This window comes from Girardinichthys multiradiatus, chromosome 15, assembly GCF_021462225.1.
Source record: "Girardinichthys multiradiatus isolate DD_20200921_A chromosome 15, DD_fGirMul_XY1, whole genome shotgun sequence".
Lineage (NCBI taxonomy): Eukaryota > Metazoa > Chordata > Actinopteri > Cyprinodontiformes > Goodeidae > Girardinichthys > Girardinichthys multiradiatus.
In genome coordinates, this window is record NC_061808.1 from 38404023 (window position 1) to 38421233 (window position 17211).

The 17211-nt window shown below is 41.6% G+C and overlaps 1 protein-coding gene across 2 annotated transcripts in view; it reads left to right on the forward strand.

The window, feature by feature from the left end:
* The window catches only part of bach2b (BTB and CNC homology 1, basic leucine zipper transcription factor 2b), a 117194-nt gene extending 99983 nt beyond the window's left edge, over positions 1 to 17211 (forward strand). For both annotated transcript variants that reach the window (XM_047387250.1, XM_047387252.1), the window contains 3 exons: positions 980 to 2488; positions 14184 to 14390; positions 15659 to 17211. In XM_047387250.1, coding sequence (XP_047243206.1) covers positions 980 to 2488; positions 14184 to 14390; positions 15659 to 16153 — 2211 coding nt within the window. In that variant the 3' untranslated portion in view covers positions 16154 to 17211. The remainder of the gene's footprint in view (positions 1 to 979; positions 2489 to 14183; positions 14391 to 15658) is intronic.

Sequence of the window (17211 nt, forward strand, 5' to 3'; positions counted from 1 at the left end):
CATCACTGAACCTCTGAGAGGGGGCCAAAGTGAACCCACAATAATTACATTTAACAGGTTTGTAACTGTCACTACAGACTGACCCAGGATAAAGCTGTTGGGATTAGCTATTTGGCCCTAAAGTGAAGTGTACAACTTGCTATAGGTCTTATTCTGATCCCTCCCAGCAGACAAATCAGCGTCTTGGACTCATTTTCCTCATATCTCATGTTCAGTGACACCAGGTGCAGAGAGAGGCCTGCAGCTCTGCAGGACCTGGCTATTGCCTAATTATCTGGCATTAACTGGAAATGGAAGACTTTACTCTTACATCCCATGCCACATGGTCATTACAGGGATAAGCTGTGTTCTTACAAACTTACAACCACTTGCCCTGAGAACACAGGGGATACTAACACAGAAAGTGAAGCTCGAGAGCAAGGACACGATCCCGACTATTTTGGCTTTTTATGCAGTTTGGCAGATTTAGACCTACTTTATTCTAGACTGTAGTTATATCTCATGTTCAGTTACTTCAGAGACCGTAGTTATCAAAATATCCACCTGGCAACACATTGTGACTTTTAAATGAAATGTCAAACCTTTACATGGGTTATCAATATGAAATCCTTTAGAAATTGTAATCATTTAACCAAACACAGTTGCATTTAAAGTATCATTTCAAATTTTCATTCAGTGCGAACATAAAGAAAGAAAGTAGTATTGACAGGAATGGATTTATAAAAAACTGATAAAATCATAGTGAAGAAGTGGCAGGCTGTAGGAATGTTCCATATGTTCCACTTACGAGGCTGTGCACAAACCTGTCTATAGATCTTACATTGTGCAGGATATAATCTGCAATGCTGAGCTGATAAAATGATTAACCCTTACTTTCCACTGTTTATGCTTGTGGGAGCTATCTCACCACACTCTAGCTGCTTTGAACAATGGCTCTGCTAATGGTAATGCTGGAAATTTCCCTTTTTTTTCTTTGCAGGTTACTGCCAGGGGATTCGCCCCATTGTTGCAGTTTGCCTACACTGCTAAGCTGTTACTCAGCAGAGAAAACATTCAGGAGGTCATCCGCTGTGCAGAATTCCTGCGCATGCACAACCTAGAGGACTCGTGCTTTCGCTTCCTGGAAGCTCAGCTACGCAGAGAGGAAGACAGCCTCATGCTTTGCCACAGGGGGGCACCGGAGGCAATTAACTCAGAGGATGAAAGCATGCAGTCAGAGAGTGAAAGACCCGCCTCCCCCAGGACACGGCATTGTGGAGACACCCTTACCTCCTTTCAAAACCCGGACGATGATAGGTTAGCAATGACTGTGTCCAGTAACTTGACAGATGGCCAGCTGGACTTTGAGCGACATGGAGCATCAGATCTACCACGATGTCCAAAGTACAGAAAATATCAGTGGGCTTGTAACAAGCACAATAATGACACCTCCTCACACACCTGTACCTCAGGTTTTCCAAGCACAATTAAAGACAGCAGCATTAGTGGGGTTGTGCCAGGTCAGGCCAGGCTGCCCGTGACACAGATAAAAGTTGAACCACAGGCAGAGGAAGAGACCATTTCATTGTGCCTGTCAGGGGATGAACAGGATGTCAGGGATAAGGACAGTGTGACAGCAATGGAAATGGATAACACCTTAAGTCTGGAAACCAAGAGAACCAAGTCCCCATCTTGCCTCCGAACCTTCTTTAATAAAGGAGTAGACCTTCCTAGTCTGTCCAACACATCACAGCAGTTATTCACCAACAGACTTGTCTGCCCCCAGGACAAAGGAAACTCTCAGGGAGATCATAAAAAAGACTTGAGGCCTTTTACTGGGGAGCTGGATCTGTCTGTTACGTCCCCAAAGGAGGTAGATGGTTTCCCTGCAGGGTTGTCCCTGAAGTCTACTTCCTGTGATGGCATCTGTAAACAGGAAGTTGAGCTAGACCGTCGTAGTGTCATATTCTCCTCAGGGACCTCCAACCCTCTGGGAACGCCAGCACATTCCTACCCTGGTGGGAACTCTTTAGAGATGGAGCTCTCTGAGCAAGTGACTAAAGGACTGTGGGCTGGAGCTTGCCAGTCCCTCCCAAACTCCCAGACTTATTCTCCCAGCACCACTTCCTCTGAGCCTCCAGTCCTGTCGCGTCCACGACCCAACACCAGCTGCCCAGTGCCAATCAAAGTATGCCCACGCTCACCGCCTTGTGAGACACGCACCAGAACTTCCAGCTCCTGCTCCTCTTACTCCTATGCGGAGGATGGTAGCGGAGGCTCACCATGCAGCCTGCCCCAGTTTGAGTTCTCCTCCTCACCATGCTCCAACGTGGCACGATGCCTCAATGTGGACCAGCAGGAGCAAAGTGTGGGAGGGGACGCTCGTTTCAACCAGGTGCGACCCAAAATCAAATGTGAGCAGTCCTACGGAACCAACTCTAGTGATGAGTCCGGCTCTTTCTCAGAAGGAGACAGTGAGTCCTGCAATGTCCAAGAGCGAGGGCCAGAGGTGAGTAAGAAAACACTCTGTCACATGTAGTAGAATGTCTCCATCATCGTCAATTCCTCTTCCTCTTTGGCTAATTATGTTGGTAATTTTTGTAGTGGGCCTGAAGTTTACACTACTACCTGGATCAGTGGTGTGGCTCAAGTTAAATTATCACTGAGTGGGATTGCATGTAAAGTAATTGCTTCAGTACCCTTTTTAGTACAACTTACCATAAACTGTTTCTTCCACACAAAAACCCTCCTATGAGCTGGCCTCCACAGATATGCATATTTGTTTATGTGTCTTTGTTGTGTTGTGTTGTATTGTGTTGTGTTGTGTTGTGTTGTGTTGTGTTGCTTACGAACTGCAGCCAGTCTTTTACAGTTACGTGTTATGATCTCAGAGTTTTAGTCAGCCAAAGATGCAGGGATAATAGAGAATAGTGGAGGAAGGTTTTAGCTCAGTGTCATGATGGGACTAAACAGCACAACTGTGCTGGCAGGAATGAATAGACAATCTTCTAATCATCCTGCTGTAATCCACCTAGAGAGACATTCTCCAAGCCTCCGACTAGACGACTGCTGTTGTATATGTGATTAAAGATCAGTGAGAGACTAATGGTCACATCAAAATAACACGAGTGTAACAACTAAGAGTTGTACATTTTGTCCATGAATGAAAAACTATTTTCAGTTCATAAATAACTCTGTTTTGAGGTTTTGTTCTGTAGCTGTTAGATAAATACACATCTCCTAATTTAACTTGTAGGATTCTCTTAGGATTGAAAATAGGTTTCTATTTCACTGTATGGCATATGAAATACATGCTTTTGAATTATACATTTGGGGGGTTTGTATGCCACACTGTTCATTCTTTTTCTGGACTCAATGACATGAGATGCAGGCTGGTCAAGAGTGAGAAACTGTGACCTTTGGTCTCCAGGATATTCTGTGGTCCTTGCTTCTTTATTCTTTTGACATTACACTGATATACACTGTTTGCTGGAGGTGTGAGGAAAATGATTTCCGATGAGGTCTGTGAAGAGGGTTGCTCTGAGTGCACAGAGAGAACAGGAGGATCGAGTAAGAAAGAGAGAAAGTGGTACGTTACCATGGCAATGAAATTCACAGAACAAGTTGGTATGTTGGAGGAACATGAAAGGGCTGTGCAACAGTTCTGCTGCACTAACAGGCTCAGATGTAACGTGTGAGTGTTACTCTCACTGTACGGCCTAAAACATCCATCCCCATCAGATTCATGGAGCTCAGAAGGGCCAGATCAATGTGTCACTGTATATTATATGGAACGGATTTATAAGACTGTGTTATTATCTGGAAGAAAAGACCAAAAATGACAAGGAGACATATCAATCTGTCTTGTCATTCTTCTGTGTGGGCACACAGTTTATTTTGTGTGTCAGCCTCTGTACACGCCAGCTTACTCCACACAATATCCTCTGTCAAATCTCTATTGAGTCACACAGGGTTATCTGCCAGCTTTCCGCACCTATCACAGACAGTTGATAAGACCTCTATGAATGACTATGTCTCAGATCTGCTTATTATGTGGTGGGTTACTTATACTAGCTGAAGAGGGACTGAGAGTCTCTTTTTTTTGGCTGATTAGCTAATCAAATGCAATGAACATTGTCATTTTTATTTTAATGTAATGTAGCTGGAGAAATAAAGCACATTGTTAGGACTATACCTGCACATTGATTTCTCATGTTGCCCCTCTCTGTGACTTATTCTTAACGTTATTTGTCCAGCTAGGACAGGAGGGCTAAACACATAAAATAGTTGCAGTTCAGGATATGTTAAGCCTGTGCAACAGATCCCACGAGAAAGTAAGTTGTTCCAGTCCAGGCTTATAGGCAGTTTTTGAATGGGACATATGGGCAGTTGTCCAGGGTGCTATTAGGATGGGTATTACACATGGATCAGATAATAAATGCTGGTATCTTAAAAATAACTTATCAGTCAGTTGCACCTTTTTACATTTGTAGTCAATAGAGAGTTGACACACCCTGCTTGCTGTTGAGAATGGAGAAACTGTCTTAGTTTAACTATACAGATAACTCTTAACTGTTAGCTTTATTTAAAAAATCAGGAGTTCTACAGGGCAGGTTGTTAGAAATGTGTCCAATGTCATTTAGATGCAGTATATTTGTTTTAAAAACGCCAGGGGCTTCATACAGCAAACAGTTCAATAAATGATGTGAGAAACTATTGGGGAAAAATGGTAACATATTCTTCAGTTGCCACATGTTATTCTGACATCCTGGACATTGCTGGTCCACTCAGAGCTAAGCGAGCCAAACCATCACATCAGCCTTGGCTGAATGAATTCCCCCATGCTCTCAGACAGGACTGTCGCTGTGCTGAGAGAAGGGAGAAGATGGATAAACTCCAGGTGTCTTTAGGAGTTCTGCATGACTGTATATCCAAATATGAGAGGGTTGTGAAAACTGCTAAATCTGCTTTCTTATCAACATTGATCTCTGCAAATGGTCACAAACCTGAAGTTCTTCTTAATATTTTAATTCTGCTTTAACCCGTCATATTGTTGAGCTTATGTCTTTTGTGGATTTAAGGGAAATAGTTTTTGATTTGAGACCTAGATCTCCGCTTGATGTCCTCCCTCCTCGTCTTTTTAAAGAGACTCTTCACGTCATTGGGCCTAGTATTTTACACACATTTTAACTACCTCTTTGTTATCTGGCTGTGTACCAGCTGTATTCAAACATGCTGTTGTGCAGCCGATTATCAAAAAGAGGAATCTTGATCTCAATGTTCTTTCTAACTATAGGACAATCTCCAAATTACCCTTTATGTCCAAAATTTTAGAAAAGGCTGCTTTAATCAACTTCAGTCCTTTTTAAATACTTGTGGTATAAAGAGTTTTTAATGATCTTCTTTCAACTATTGACTCGGGCCTCTCCATTGTTTTGGTTCTTTTAGATTTAACTGCTGCCTTTGATACAGTCAATCACATTATTTTTTTAATCAAGGCTTGAATTCATTGTTGGTCTCAAAGGCTTAGTACTATCATATAGTTTAAATCTTATCTCTCTTATTTCTCATGTTCCCCCTCTCTGTGAGTTATTCTTAACTTTATTTGTCCAGCTAGGACAGGAGGGCTGTACACATTAAAATAGTTGCAGTTCGGGATATGTTAAGCCTGTGCAACAGATCCCACAAGAAAATAAGTTGTTCCAGTCCGGGCTTATAGGCAGTTTTTGATATGGGACATATGGGCAGTTGTCCAGGGTGCTATTAGGATGGGGTTTACACATGGATCAGATAAAAAACACTGGTATCTTAAAAATAACTCAAAGGCTTAGTACAATCATGGTTTAAATCTTATCTCTCTGACAGGTCCTTTTCTGTGTTTATGGGGGAATAGTGTTCCACAGAACCTATTTCTTGAGGATTACCTCAAGGGTCTATCTTAGGCTCTATTTTGTTTTCATTATACCTTCTGCCAGTGGGTTCCATATTTAGAAAGCACAATATATTACCCTTTTAGTCCAGATGTCTCTGACCCGCTGCAGCCCCTGTTTTATTTACTTCAAGAGGTCAAAGATTGGTTGACAGAGAATTGTCTGACCCTAAATGAAAACAAAACTGAAACTAAAGCTGCAAGCAGCATTGAAGGCCCTCGCACCTCAGCGCAACTCAGCCTGTGCAGCGACCGTGGGACCCTGGCATCGCCAGCTGCACGCCACCAACGAGCCCACCGTTCAGTTCCAAATGTCACCTCTAGGATGGCTCTGTGGGTGTCATGTCATGATTTTCGCTCATGCAGAATTCTGGTCTGGCGAGAAGTATTCAAAATATTGGGGAGTCCGACCTTCCAGATAGAAGCTGCACTCACTTGTTTATTTGTGGATGGGGCTGATATGATGTCATGAACTGACTGTGGCAACATGTCCATCATTAACTCATGATCATGTATACTACATTTCAAGTGGATCCGATGATGTATGAGGGAGATAGAGCCCTTGAAATGTCCTAGGGGGCGCTGTTGATCCAAATTCCAATGTAATCCAAAAGAGCTGTTTGGGGGCTGAGAAAGATCAACCATATTCAGTTTGGAGTGAATCGGACCTTCCATATGGAAGCTACACTCATTTGTTTATTAGTGGGCAGGGCTAAAGTGATGTCATCTATTGACTGTGTCAACATGTCCATCATTAACTCATGATCATGTATACTACATTTCAAGTGGATCCGATGATGTGTCCTAGGGGGCGCTGTTCATCCAAATTGCAATGTAATCCAATAAGGGTGTTTGGGGGCTGACAAAGATCAACCATATTTATTTTGGAGTAAATCGGACCATGCATGAGTTCGCCACGCCGCAACGGCCACCCCCTCCAGCCAAACCAGTCAGTACTAGACACGAACTAAGACCATCATGTTATCTGTCACTTGGGACAGTTTCACATTGATTAGGTGAAGAACATCAAAAATTTACTTTCTAAAGAAAAACATGACACTTCCTTGTTCTCAGAGGGTGGGGCTTCGATGATGTCAGCATCTGATCAGTGAATATTGTTCAGGACCAGAGGCAGATCAATCTCAGAAGGTTTCAGGTCTCTGTGACTTTCCATGTAGGAGCTATATCAATTTCATCTTTTATGGCGAGAAGTCATATTCTGAGGCGTGGCCACGGCCACACGCTTTCATGTATCAAAAAGCTTTTGATAACTTTTGATCCCCAGTGCCTTAAGAGTATACTGTGTGATTTTCAAGTCTCTAAGTCAAAAACTATAGGAGGATTTCACTCAGATATGCGGGCTAGAAAGGGCAAAACCGGGGTCAAAATGGCAACTTCAATCCAAAATGGCCGACTTCCTGTTGGGTTTGGACCAACGCTTCAAGAGACTTTTTTGTAGGTCCTGACAATTTACATATGTGTACCAAATTTCAGATTCCTCGGTCAAACCATGGCTTGGGACTGTTTTTTTTTTATTTTCTAGGGGGCGCTGTGGACGAATTAGGCCACGCCCACCAGATATGTCATCAGATCTCTGTTGGGGACTGGACTAGGATCAATCACATTGAATTTGGTGCAGATCAGATGATGTATGTGGAAATTAAAGCCAAACGTATGGCCATGGCGTGAAGTCCAACTTCACCGCGCCACCAGGGCCACGCCCTTTAATCAAAAGTCACTGTGCTTCAAGAGAAGTTAGACCCACTAGTTATCAGTCACCTGACACAGTTTGAAGCAGATTGAGTGTACACAGGCAGATAGCGACCTTTCCAAGTAAAAAAAAGTGACTTCCTGTTCTCAGGGGGCGTGGCTTTGATAATGTCAGCATATGACCCCATAGAATCGTCGGGAACCCGAAGGTCCTCCTTCATGCCATCTTTGGTGTGATTTGGTGTTTCTTTGGGAAAGTTATTGCATTTTTTCACTTTGGGCATGAACGCAGTTTTCGTGCCCCAGCCACGTCCCCTAAACATGGCCGAAAACTCACAATTTTGATCATGTTTAATCCCCCGTGCCTTAACTGCATATTGACCAAATATGAAGCCAATAGCTCAAAATCCCTAGGAGGAGTTCGTTAAAGTTCGAGGTGAGTAAAAGTGAAAAACAGCCAAAAATTGGCATTTGACCCAAAATAGCCGACTTCCTGTGTGTATTAGGGCATACCCCCAAGAGACTTTTTTTCTTGGTTTGAGGAGCCCTACCTGTGTGCCAAATTTCAGATCTCTACGACTTACGGTTCGGCCTATCTCACGTTTGGGGGCGTGACTAAGAGGTCAGACTACATTAAAGAACAAAAATCTCACACGGGGGACAATTTTGGGTAAAATCTTGTGAGTTTTGATGCATGGCAAAGTCCCCAAATTGCCCTTCAAAGAGGCAACGGAAAAAAGAAAGAATAAGAAACACTACGATTACAATAAGCCCTTGCAGGCTTCCTGCTCGGGCCTAATTATTGTGATTCGTGATCGTACTCCTCTTCGTGGGCCACCTGATATCCTTGGCCCTCTTGCTCCTTATTGCACCTCCACAATCAGGAGTCTCGGAGTGTTTTTAGATAGTACTTTTAAATTTGAGAAGCAAGTGTCCACAGTTGTCAGGACCTGTTTTTATCAATTATGTCAAATTGCCAAAGCCAATTATTCCTTCTAAAGACCTCAAAACTCTTGTCCATGCCTTCATTACAACTAGATTAGACTACTGCAACTCCTTATAGTTTGGACTTGAGAAATCATCTCCATCGTTAACAGGTAGTCCAGAACGCTGCTGCACAGTGGTTAACATGTACCAGAATGCATAAGCACATTACTCCAGTTTTAGCATTTTTGTATTGATTTTAGGATTCTTTTACTCACGTTTAAAATTTTAAACGGCTTTACACCCAATTATTAACTGTTTATAATCCAAAAAGAGCACCAAGATCCTCTTGCCAGTTGCTCTTAGTTAAGCTGAAGGCCAAATTAGGGCGCATGTGGGATCGGGCGTTTGCTGTGGAAGCTCCCAGTCTCTGGAATAAACTGCCCCTTGAGATTCGGAATGCTCAGTCTGTACATTCTTAAATCCCTCCTGAAAACTCACTTTTTTACAATGGCTTTCAACTCAAGTTCAGTTTGAGTCCATCAGAGCAATTAGGTTAAGATGTTCTGTATTTTAGTTTTTATTCTATTTTAGTGTATATGTCGGTTTTTTGGTTTTATGTCTGTCTTCTGTAGTTATATCATTTATAGTTATATCATTTGTATATAGCTTTATGTGAAGCACTTTGGTCAAAATTAAGTGTTGTTGTTTAATGTGCTATATAAATAAAATTGACATTAACATGTGTGTCTTCCTTTAGAAATAATATAACTTTCTCATAGTTAGATGAATTACAGCCTTCACTCTAATTCATCCTAAAGGTGTTTAAAAAGATTGAGCTGGGACTCTGTGCAGGACAGTCATGTTTCTCCACACCAAACTGTATATACCTGTAGCCATGAAAATGATTAGAACACAGGAATTATTTAATTTTGTGCTGGGACCCAATTCTTTTGAAAATATATTGTATTTATCCCAATCTCTGGATTTTATTATCATCCTGTTATGTTAAGTTCTAACTGCATTTTTGTTTTATTTACTGTTGTTTTCAAGTGTTCAATGATTCTCTTTCTCCTACTTTCTGTTTCTGTCACACCAGTTTCCAGCCCTCTAATCCCCACACATTTAGCCCTTTGCTCATAGTCTCTCTCAGTGTTTATACATTCTCAGGATTGTGGTTACTGTTAGTTAGATATGTATGTGTGTGTGTGTGTGTGTGTGTGTGTGTGTGTGTGTGTGTGTGTGTGTGTGTAAGTTTACATCTGATACTTGTTAAAACAGCATTGTGCATTGATGTTCTTGTTTTCTTGGATATGATGCCTTAGCAGCAGTTTTATTTTGCTAAGTTCAGAGTCTGTATTTTTTAGACAACACACAGCCAGTGACATGTTATATATTGGCTTATGTTGTTCTCTTTTGAAACTATTGTTTTAAAACAGTTTTTAGCTGTCTTATTTACTTTTAAACCTCAACACATAAAGCAGGATAATTTTGTTTGTTTTGAATGGCTTTCCAGCAGAATCAGGTAACAGATCTCAAGCCAGTGAAGCAGCCATAGTATGCACTATGCGAATTCGAATCCTATTTGATGTGACAGTGTTGAAGGACACTTGATTGTTGGCACATATCCATTGCAAACACCTGTCCCATCTATTCGAGGCAGCGTTTAGTGCCTCATTGTGCTAGTTCTCTTTGCATCTGTCAGAGCTCTTGCTTCTTGTTGCAATGTAGGTGGTGAGCTGGTTCTTGTGCAAGGTCTGCCCAGAAAGGTGCAAACACGCATCTCTGAGTAATTGAAAGAATGAGGAAACAGCCCTTATATAACAGTGCCTTAATTGTGCTGTTTTAATGAAGCAACACAACAAATATAATTTGTATTATATTTGTACAATGCCAGAAACTTTATGTAGTTTAGATATGATGTGGCTCTTGTCACAATCTAGATGTGGGGCTGCTTATAAATAGTTTATGCACAGTTCATTTGCAGGTTATATGCAGGTTTTATCAGACTTTTTTGCTGTCATTTTGACTGCCAGGATAAAAAAAAGTCCTGTCATAATCTATTTTACCCAAATCCATTTCTCATATTGGCTTTTTTTATACATGTTGCAGAGCATTTTTCCATCCTCCCTCCTCAGGCAGAAGAACTCCTGCTCCCAATGAACTCTGCACTGCCGCCTAACCTCGTTGCTGCCGCTTGCTGGCTCCGTAGTTGCCGAGGGCTGACTACTTGTTTGTTCTTCATCTTCCACTGCATCAGTTCCCCTTTTTTCACCTGTTTTTTCAACACCATCGTTGTATTGGCCTTTTTGAAGAAACTTCGGCCACTCAGTGACTGTGACATTTTTCAGATTGAAGCCAATGAGGTCATGCATCAAGTGACAAAACAACTAATCAATATGCAAACTCACCACCAAGTGGTCCAGGCTGTGATTTACAGTCATGTGGTCAAAAATGGAAAACATAGTGCAACCCCTGCGTTATACACAGGTTATACCTAGGTTATATACTTATTATATACAGATTATATACATATTATATGTGGATTATATAAATCATAAGGAAATAAACAGGTCAGATTATATATACAGGTTATATACAGATTATACACAGGTTATATACAGGTTACACACAGGTTATATACAGGTTACACACAGGTTATATACAGGTTACACACAGATTATACACAAGTTATACACAGGTTATATACAGGTTACACACAGGTTATATACAGGTTATACACAGATTATACACAAGTTATACACAGGTTATATACAGGTTACACACAGGTTATATACAGATTACACACAGGTTATACACAGATTATACACAGGTTATATACAGATTATACACAGATTATACAGATTATACACAGGGAATATACAGGTTACACACAGGTTATACACAGGTTATATATAGGTTACATACAGGTTACACAGGTTATATAAAGGAACTATGTCTTTTAATCTGTATACACGTGTGATGTAATTTTTAATTAGATTTAATTATTTCTATTTTATGCATTCAGAAAGAAACAAAATTAGTTAAAAAACATTATTGGACAGACAATATTCCAGATAAGGTATGAAAGTGGTGTGATGAAACCGTGGTTAGTGTAGTTGCTTAACTAAAAGGAAGTTCAAGGACCAATTTCAGGAGTGCCCATGTTGTGCATGTGCAGATGTGAAAGAACATGCTTTTCTCCCACTATCAGAAAACATTTGTGTTGCATTACCTGGATGTTCAATACTTTCTGAATGTGTGTTTGTTTGTCTCTGTGTTGAACCAGGGTGTTCAGGGTGTACCCCACCTCCTACCCCCTTACAGCTGGAGACAGGCTCCAGGTTGCTTCTGCCTCCCTAAACCCACCCCCACTATCCTAAACAGGGCAAAGAAAATGGGTGGATCTATGTTAGTGCTAAAGATGTGCTAACCTGCCTAGTTTGTTTAGTGTTATCCCTTAGATATTATTGTATAACACAACATGACTTTAAAAAGATGTTTCATCCATTTCCTGGATACACTTTGTCTCATCCTGGTTGTTGGAACTTGAGCATTTCCAAGCATTGGCAGGAGGTGAGGTCCAACCTGGACAGGTGGTTGTTTGGTCTAGTTTTATCATAACTCTCTCTTGCTGTTTTAAATGGTCCCAACCCTGCTGAGCAAGAGGCATTACTGGACACCAATAAGTAGGCAGCAATGATGCCGTGTACAACAGCCTCAGGCATGCTACTGTTTCACCATTTTGATTGAAATAAAAACGTGTCCTACATTGTTAATATTTTAGACGCAAATTTCAGACATGGACATCCATAATTTCTAACAACGCACACTGTCAGGGCTAGGAAGTGAATAACATTTTGCTTATAACAGATGAGCCCTACTTTTTACTCTGTACCCCATTTGCAACATAATGACCCAGAGAGGGAAAGTGACTGAGTCTAGGGAGGAGAAATGTGAAACAAATGTAAATCAAGAGCGCTTTTGTGGGAATTTATGACCACTGTTGAATCATACTCTGTCATCCTGACTGTGTTGCAGAACGGTTTTCATGGTGGAGTGCTTAAATTTAGCCTTCCCTTGTGTACCAGTGACTGGTGGATGGAATGGGGGGGGTTGGAGTTGAGACCTTCACAAGGTCGAAATGTTTCTTTCCCTCTTTTTTCTCTCATCCTGCTTATGCCAAAGATCCCAATATCCTTTTGTGGTAAAAAGCAATTTTTCACAAATTGCTTCTCATAGTGATTGCAAATTTATAATTAAATTGCAATACCCTGGCAAAAGCCAAACATGGCCTTGAAAGCTATATCCATTTGTATCATGTGTCTGCATAGATGTTAAGCTGAATTGAGAAATAGAGCTCCTGGCATCTCGGCTGCGCTCCTATAGAGGAAACTGAAGCCTTTTCTTTCAGAAGATTGACATTTTCTCTTCAGTAAAGACTGAAGAGAAAATCCTGTCTGGATGAAGCACCTTCCAACAGTCCCCTGAGTGCGGCACTTACACAAAGTGAGGCCTCAGCCCGTGTTAAATGCCATGTGGTGGTGAAACAGATCCGGTCTGCCTCCTCTGCCACCTCTGGCACCTCTGGCAGAGGAGGTGCCAGCTCAAGCTGGACCAGATGCTCCAACTCAAGCTGGAGCATCTGGTCCAGCTGTCTGGAGCAGACAGGTACGGCGGGAGCATGGAGTTCTGCTCGCTTCCTCCTTTGTTTGACTTTGTTCTTCCTGCACTCCGCTGAGGTAGCCATGGGGTGGGAAGGAGAACAGAGAGAGACAGCTCTTTTCATCCCTGCCAGGCTCTTTGACTGTCTTCCTCTGGCTCTTTGTTATGCCTCCACTACTTCCCTTGGCGCCTAAAGCTACAGCTCTCTGGTGCAGGCAGATACAACCTGGGTGGATCTGCCTGTTATGCGCTTATAGGAAGGTTTGCCATCACCTGAGGGAGAGTGGCCGACTTATTGTCGTGCTCCAGACAAATAAAAAGAGAATAAACACATGCAGCCCTGATAAGTTGTCATATCGGGGGTGGATATCACATGGCTTTCTGATTCTGTTAAGCGCTGCCAAATCACTGGAGCATTTACTCCACCGGTTCTTTTTGTTCTTAAGTATGAGAGGACTGCCTTTAGTCATGCTGCAGATATACATACCCTCAAAAGTCACCTGCCAAATATCTGGTTGACAGTTCATTGACTCACTAAACCAATCCCCCCACCCCACCAAGTCTGTCATCATGGCACACTTCCAGGAACTAAGAGGCAGATGGAGGCGGACTCTTTTCTTGGATCACCTTTTGTGCTGCATGTTTAAGAAGAGCAGGAGAAAGCAGAGAGCCATACTGTGATACATTATTTGTGGTACTCTACTACCATCTTGTGGTAAAGATGTGGTTAACAATCCTATATTCAAAAGGCTCAAAAATCTCATTTGAGTTTGACTAATTACTTTTATTTTTCGGAAGCGTACTTAGGTAACTGTAAATGTTAAATAAATAAATTTTTATTTTTAGCTAAATATAAGTAAATATGCTGCAAATCTAAAATTAAATAACTACGTGGACAAATATAGATTCTGCAAAAATAAGAACTCTTGAATCCACCATAATTAATTAAAGTTTGTCTTTTCTTTCTTTTTTTTAGGTAAAGCTTCCTTTTCCTATTGATCAAATCACAAATCTTCCGCGGAATGACTTCCAAATGTTGGTAAAAATGCACAAATTGACGTCAGAGCAGCTTGAATTCATCCATGATGTGAGGCGGCGGAGCAAGAACCGCATCGCAGCACAGCGCTGCCGCAAACGGAAGCTTGACTGCATTCTGAACCTGGAGTGTGAGATCAGAAAACTGGTGAGTTGGTTTTGCTTTCATTCCCTATACAGCAGCCACACTTCCATGGATTACCTTTTACCAGAAAGTTAGTTGGATCATCTAATAATCATTATTTGAATGTAATGTTTCTTATTGAATTCTTAACAGAGTTTATTTCAATGTTTGCTTGTATACTGAACCCATGAGTCAGTAAGACGGATATTGTTGAACCTGTTCAATAAAACCACGCAAGCCCACGTGGTTGATTTCAGCAGGCCTCTTCAGTTCAACCACTGGAGGGGGTTTGAAGGGTTGAAGGGTATAAAAGAATACAGTGCATTACAAGTGTTCACATGCCTTGAACTCTGCCACTTTGTGTCTCATTATAAGCAAACTATTTTAATATGATTTTATTTAACCAAAAAAAAAAAAGAATAGTGAATTTGAAGTGGAGGGTAAAAAATATGATGACCATTCCTCTGAGCAAAATACTGCAATCTCAGTCAGATTGAATGGAGAGGATCTGTGAAAAACAGTTTTCAAGTCATACCACAGATTTCTATTAGATTTGGGTCTGGATTTGGCTGGGCCATTCTGACATATGAATTTGTTTGATCTAAACCATTCTATTGAAGTTATGGCTGTATGTTCACATGTATACTTTCAAAGGTTTTCTTCCGGGATTGCGTTGTACTTAATTCCAATAATCTTCTTATCAACTCTGACCAACGGCCCTGCTGAAGAAGTTGGTGCAAACAGCATGATGTGGGGATGTCGTGCGGGTGTTTGTGTTTAGGGTGATGGTTCTTTTTCTTCATTCAATTCTTTCTTTATAGCCATAGTGTACAACTAATAGCTGTCCCATTATTTCTGAAGTTCCTCTAGAGTTTCATGGATATCTTGGCTGCTTTTCTGATTAATGGGGCTTTCAAACGAAAAGCAGACCCAGCAATGCTGTCCTTAGAAACCCATTCATTTCTACTACATCCACCACGAGTCAACAGTTCTGCACTGTGCTGAGCCAATCGCTAGTGGAGTAAAGGGGCATTTCTTTACTCTGATGCACAAGACCTTCTGGATTTTTATTTGTAGAAAAACTTTGAAATCATGAATCATTTCCCTTCCACTTCAGTCATTCACTACTTTGTGTTGGCCTATCACATAGAGATGTTTGTGACAAAATGTGAAGAAGTTCAAGTGTGAGAATACTCTTACAAGGCAGAGTAAATGTTAGGCTGATTCCTGTATTGTTGCACTAAATGTGTGTGTGTGTGTGTGTGTGTGTGTGTGTGTGTATGCACGCACAGGTGTGTGAGAAAGAGAAGTTGCTGACAGAGAGGAACCAGCTGAAGGCATGTATGGGTGAGCTGTGGGAGAACTTCTCCTGCCTGTCCCAGGAGGTGTGCCGGGATGTCCAACTGAGCCCAGAGCAGGTCCAGTCCTTACACCACTACTGCCCCGTGCTGCGACCCCCCAGCTCCCCTGCCAGCAACAATGCAGCCCACGAGCCCAGGCCCCCCACCATCAGCACCCCAGCCACCACCAGCATTGACCTCACAGGCCACTCCAGCTCAGCCACGCCAGAACCCAGCTTCCAAGGGTCACCGGGACCCAAAGAGAATGAGCCCGAATCTGCCTTCAGAAACGGGGCGGACAAGGATACGGATGGCCGTGGCACCAGCTTGTACTCGACATCAGAGTCCATCGAAAAATCCAACCAAACAGTAACGGTGGATTTTTGCCAGGAAATGACTGAGAAATGTACAACTGATGAGCAGCCAAGGAGGGACAGTACCAAGTAGAGGTGGTTTTTTATTCTGTTGCTTTGAATGTTTTTGTATTATTTAATTTTACTCCTCTGACAAACCCTTTCTCTGGGTTGTGAGATGGTTAGCCTCTGCCAGTGTTCACTGCAAAACAAGCTTTGTATTTATGTCTGTTTGTGTTGTTTTTGTTTCTCTATGTTTTGTTGAATTGGTTGACACTAAAACTGTCTTAACAGCAGCAATACTGTTCTACAGGCTTTCTCCTCTACCCCTGACAGAGTGGGAACCTCTCACCAAACTTATAATGGTGCTATATCCGGCCGGCAGGAACCTCTGCAGGGGAGACTGCATGTGTCACACATCACAACTTCAAGTTGAACCTCATTGGACCTAAGCAGCAGCTCTCTTTCTCTACAAACAGCATCTCTGTTTCTGTCTTTCTCCTGTTCTGTTCTCCTTTTACCACTCTGTCTTCAGTTATTGTATTCACACACATACTGCGGCCCAAACAGTTTCTATACCTGCTAGAGATGTAAAAACACAAATGTGTGCAGACTTATCTCCGAACTACTTCATGAGATTATTAAGGCAATTGCCTAGTTACCTAGTAACTCCTGGTGGTAGCAGCTGAGTTCTTCTACATGTCGAAGTCCGAGTCCAAGGATAATGTCTAAGAAAGCTACCCTGTGAGATGTAGATGTGAGTTTGGCATTATTTTTTCTCCTAATTGTTATTTAGTCCTGAAAATCTCCAGATAAAGTTAGCCCAGATACTTTCATCTTTATTTCCTAATTTTTATACCAACCAGTTGTAAATGTTTAAGATTTACAAATGAGTCTGTAGATGAGGCTAAAATCTCACAGAAGAGCAAACAAAATTTTAATACTGATTTATACGCAGAGATGAAATGAAAATATTAGTCTTTTCCTACTGCTCCCTTATTCAGGAGTCGCCACAGCCAGTGCACACAGACTTGGCAGTTTTTCCAATTATCTGCCACATACAGTGGCTTGTAAAAGTATTCATACTCCTTGAACTTTTCCACATATTGTCACATTACAACCACAAACATAAATATATTTTATTAGAATTTT